Raw genomic sequence first — 4,286 nt, 5'->3', positions numbered from 1 at the left:
GATCATTGCCCTGATTGCATAATGTCAACAGGCAAACAGGTTACAAGGTCCGTGCACCCCAGCCCAACTCACAGATTTCTCAACATACAAGGGGAAAGAAAGACAAAAGTAATTTGCATGTTTCATCAAATATCACCTGTAAGCAACATCTGCAATTGCAAAAACATGAGGACTGAGCTCTCCAAGTGCAGCCCCTTTGTACTGCTCCATCATGTGAGTATCATATAGATGGGGTAATCTTTGAAAAGGGTTTATTGCAATCAGAATATTTCCAGTATATGTCTGAGAAAGTTAGAAAGCAAACTTGTTATTAATTATGAAGAAGGACAAAGAAAAAATTAATAAGGAATGCAGTAACATGGGGGGAACAAAGAGTAGGCCTCCAATATTAATCATCAGGGACATAAGAAAGCTTACATAGATTTCGTTAAGTTCATATCTAGTAGCCAGGTTCTGCAGAACACCAGGTTCATGCAAATATGACAGCTTCGTCATATCATCTACACCTCCAGGTGGTGCTTCAGTATCCTTTGGAAACACTTTGGAGATATTTGTGACAACCTGCAATTTAGATGAAATAAGATTATACAGGTATCACAGGCAAAACTCGGAACCTCCATAAAACAGCGGTTCTACGCAAGCGCTTTAAGAATTAGAAAAATAAGGAGAATCAATATTTGCCGTCAAAATAACACCTCCAGATAACGCTTACAAGCAGCAGAGGTAACCATATTGGCAGACAATGAAGGAACATCACAAAATAATGATACACGTGAGACATCACTCGAATAAAGAATATGAAAGAAAAATCACTTCTTCCCAAAGAAACATGAGACGGCTGATTGTGAGAACAGCATAAGCTTGCAAAGCCAACACTTTTACCAGTAGAGTGAAAAATGCATGAGTCCAAAGTGAAAACTAACTGCAAGATCCAAACAAATATCGACTTGCATAAATTTCGTGGCGGCTACAGATGATGTTGCAAAGCATAGAAAGTTATTCTTGTGCATTAGGAGAATTATCATCCACATTGATTAATTTGGCCTTACAATGCAAATATGCATTATATCATAAAGCATCAGTTCTATGCCAGTCCATAAGCTTGCAAAACAAATGAAGAGCCTCTAACCAAAACCACCTCTTTCCCATTTAACTATTCCAGATTATTCTTTCCCTTTCTTTTTGGGTTGTGGTGTGCGTATTCATGGGGCCAGGGGGGAGAGGTGTTGTGGTTGGCGGTGCTATGAAGCCCATTGACAGAAGTCTTATGACTATATTAACCATTTACATCAAGATGCAATCCTGAGGGATTGACCAACACTAATTAGTGAATGAAAATCAGTAAGGAAGACAAATTACCAAGTTTACATGATTTAGCTGCTTCAGTAATCTGACTAATAAAAATACGAAGTACAAGTGTGACATCCGAAAAATGATTTAGCTTAGTTCAAGTATATTATCCAACAATCCCTACAGAATTTCAAAAGCAAATATTTCCAATAGGAAGTATTGGAACTTCTAACCCAAAGAGACAATAAAAGCAACTGTCGTTATAGAACAAGAATTTCTGAATCTAATTTTAGGGCGTCCATTTGGACACCAAAAATTAAGGACTTCATTAATATTGAAGCAAGCTAAATAATTTGCCTGAAAAAAAAAATTCTGAATATTGGAAAAACAGTAATTTAACAATATAATCTATAAGCAATTATTGGGGTCATAAGCAACAAAACTATGTGTTTTGCAAAGACAAAATAAGCTGCAGTTTGAGCATTCACCTTTTTCCCATTTGTAGTTTGAACATGAACATCTTGGCCATCAATACGGGTAACTTGTCCATCAATCCATGCCAGGCCTGGATCCTCAACCCATACATGAGAGCCAACAACAATATTAACTGGTGATGCCTGCAAAACCATAACAGGTAAAAATGTAATTAGACATCTGAGTTCTGACAGTACATTAATACTCCAGCATCAAACTCACAATCACAAATGTTCTCATTCGTGATATATAAGAACACCGCTGCCACAAGGACGAGCTTGTCTTCAACTTTCTCATGCTTGAAATATATACTATGAGAAGGATGGGAAAATGAATTTGAGAAGAATATTCAGCAGAAAGAACAAAACATATTCGTTTCACAAAGACAAGATAATCTTAATTGTTAGCATGGTTAGTAGGAATTTGCAGTCATAGTGAGATATGTAATTAAAGATTTATTAAATTCTCAGACAACATTGCTGAGAACTCCATTTCTTGTGTCTTGATTCTTTTCACTTATTAGAAATTAGTGACGGATGCATCATATTACATACCAACTTGGTAGTGATTTTTATAGGTTTCAATCACTTTGATATTAGGACCATATCAAATTAGATATTTAGTGAGGGCATGTATCATACGAGATACCAACTAGGAATTGATTTAATAGGCTCCTAACCAATTTGATATTAAAAATTCCCTAGCATCTTGCCCAAACCAACTTCTGCGTTTAAGTTGTGTACAAATGATTGTAAGAAGGTAAATTAGTATGGGACCTTGTGTGAAAGAGCTATTATCCACTTTTCAGCATGCCATCTATTTACCTTCCACATCCTCAAATGAGGGTGGATACTGATATTCTATTGAACAGGAAAAGGCTTTTCGGAGCTCTCTTGGACAAGTCCCCAAAACAGTCCCAAATACTTGGAAAGAATCTTCTAGACCCTTCTACCAATACATTTTTGCAACATTCTATAACACTGTTTCCAAAGCTCTACACATATAGCCCGTGCTCAGAAAAATTGACAAGATTTTTCCCTTGACACTCTACATCCTAGACAAATCAAAAGAGTCGGTATTAGTAGAAATGGTAGAGATGTGTGGAGTAATGGTGTTTAGAGTAGCCTGGCTGTTGTAGTTAACAATCTCAGCTGAATTTGTTTCTTCTTGTCTTAAAAGGAATTCGTGATCTCAAAATTTGATTATTTTGCAATAAATTTCTAGGTACTAGTATAATACATGGATGATGGACATAGGCATTAGTTCAAGCTACACTTGTTCATTGGAACAAGAATTATATAAAGAATAGATATTCTTAAGAGTTGAGCGTGAACTAATCCAAAACATGAATATCAGAATGGACTTGCCAATCAATCGGCTGTCACCTAAAGTTAAGAGTCTTAAACATTTATCTATTAGGAGGTGTAGAAAAATGATGAACCAAAGTTTATTAGAACAAGGACTAGGCAAAGATGGTTATTCTTAAGCATGAACTAATCCAAACATGTATATTAGAATGAACTTGCCAGATCGATAAACTGTCACATGAAGTTATAGTCTCAAATATATACCCAATTACAGGTTCAATTTCTCATCCTTAATCAGACTTGCTTTCTTCTCATTTTTTCCTGAAATTGGTCATAAGCCAAATGAAATCCATACAATATTTGTCATGTAATTGGTTAAAAGTCCAAAAAGAGTGCCCAAACCCATAGCAAATATCATTAAAATTTGCAATGTGGTTATTGATCTAAATAAGGATTTCGATTCCTCACTATATGATTAACTTGGCTTTTTGTTGCCTAAAATCGCTCACAAGTGGCTCTAAGAGAAATTAGAGATTAAATTAAGAATGAATAGCCATAAAAATTTAAAAAGAAAAAGGAAAATAGGGTCATAATCAAAATCCACCAAATGCAAAATGCACCCGTCCTTATTTCCCGATTTTTAGCATATGATGCTTATGGCAGCTTTTACCATTTCTAATTTCCAGTAACTCACAATATTCAATTTCAATTTCAACCAATTAAAATGCAATCAAACTAATCAAATCATCCTCCAATTAAGTTTACCAAAGATAAATTCCGCCTCATTAAAACAGTTCGCTACAAATCTTTCTGTCTTGTATTCAACTTTCACTAAATGAGACCTCTTTTGAAAAAAAAAAAAAAAAAAAAAAAAAAAAAGAACAATCTTCAGCCGTTAGCGCAAATGTAATTTACCAAAAAAAAAATACCATTTATGCCAAAAAGAAAAGAAAAATGAATTGTAAGTTGAATTAAATTGACAAAAACCTCAGTCAAAATAAAATCAAAGCTAGTCCCAAAACACATCAAAACAGAACCGGAGGATTCGTATTAAGCATCAACATACCATAAGCGAATACGAAAAGACTCGATCTCCTGCTCTTCAACTCATCAACACAAACCGAGACCGAGCCTTGACTCGCCTGCTCAGATCGGCACCAACCGCAGTCCGCACCGCCAAAATCTCCCCACCGCAAGATAAGAAAAGCAAAAGCA

General features: G+C 35.4%; 1 protein-coding gene across 1 annotated transcript in view; it reads right to left on the bottom strand.

Moving 5' to 3' along the window:
* Positions 1–4,279, bottom strand: part of LOC105161897 (myosin-17-like) — a 15,696-nt gene extending 11,417 nt beyond the window's left edge. Inside the window, 4 exon segments of the mRNA XM_011079749.2 lie at positions 89–282; positions 418–561; positions 1,779–1,907; positions 4,138–4,279. Coding sequence (XP_011078051.1) covers positions 89–282; positions 418–561; positions 1,779–1,907; positions 4,138–4,140 — 470 coding nt within the window. The 5' untranslated portion in view covers positions 4,141–4,279.

The sequence above is a fragment of the Sesamum indicum genome, linkage group LG5 (assembly GCF_000512975.1).
Source record: "Sesamum indicum cultivar Zhongzhi No. 13 linkage group LG5, S_indicum_v1.0, whole genome shotgun sequence".
Classification (NCBI taxonomy): domain Eukaryota; kingdom Viridiplantae; phylum Streptophyta; class Magnoliopsida; order Lamiales; family Pedaliaceae; genus Sesamum; species Sesamum indicum.
The sequence above is the reverse complement of the archived record's forward strand: the minus strand, read 5'-3'. Positions and strand labels throughout refer to the sequence as shown.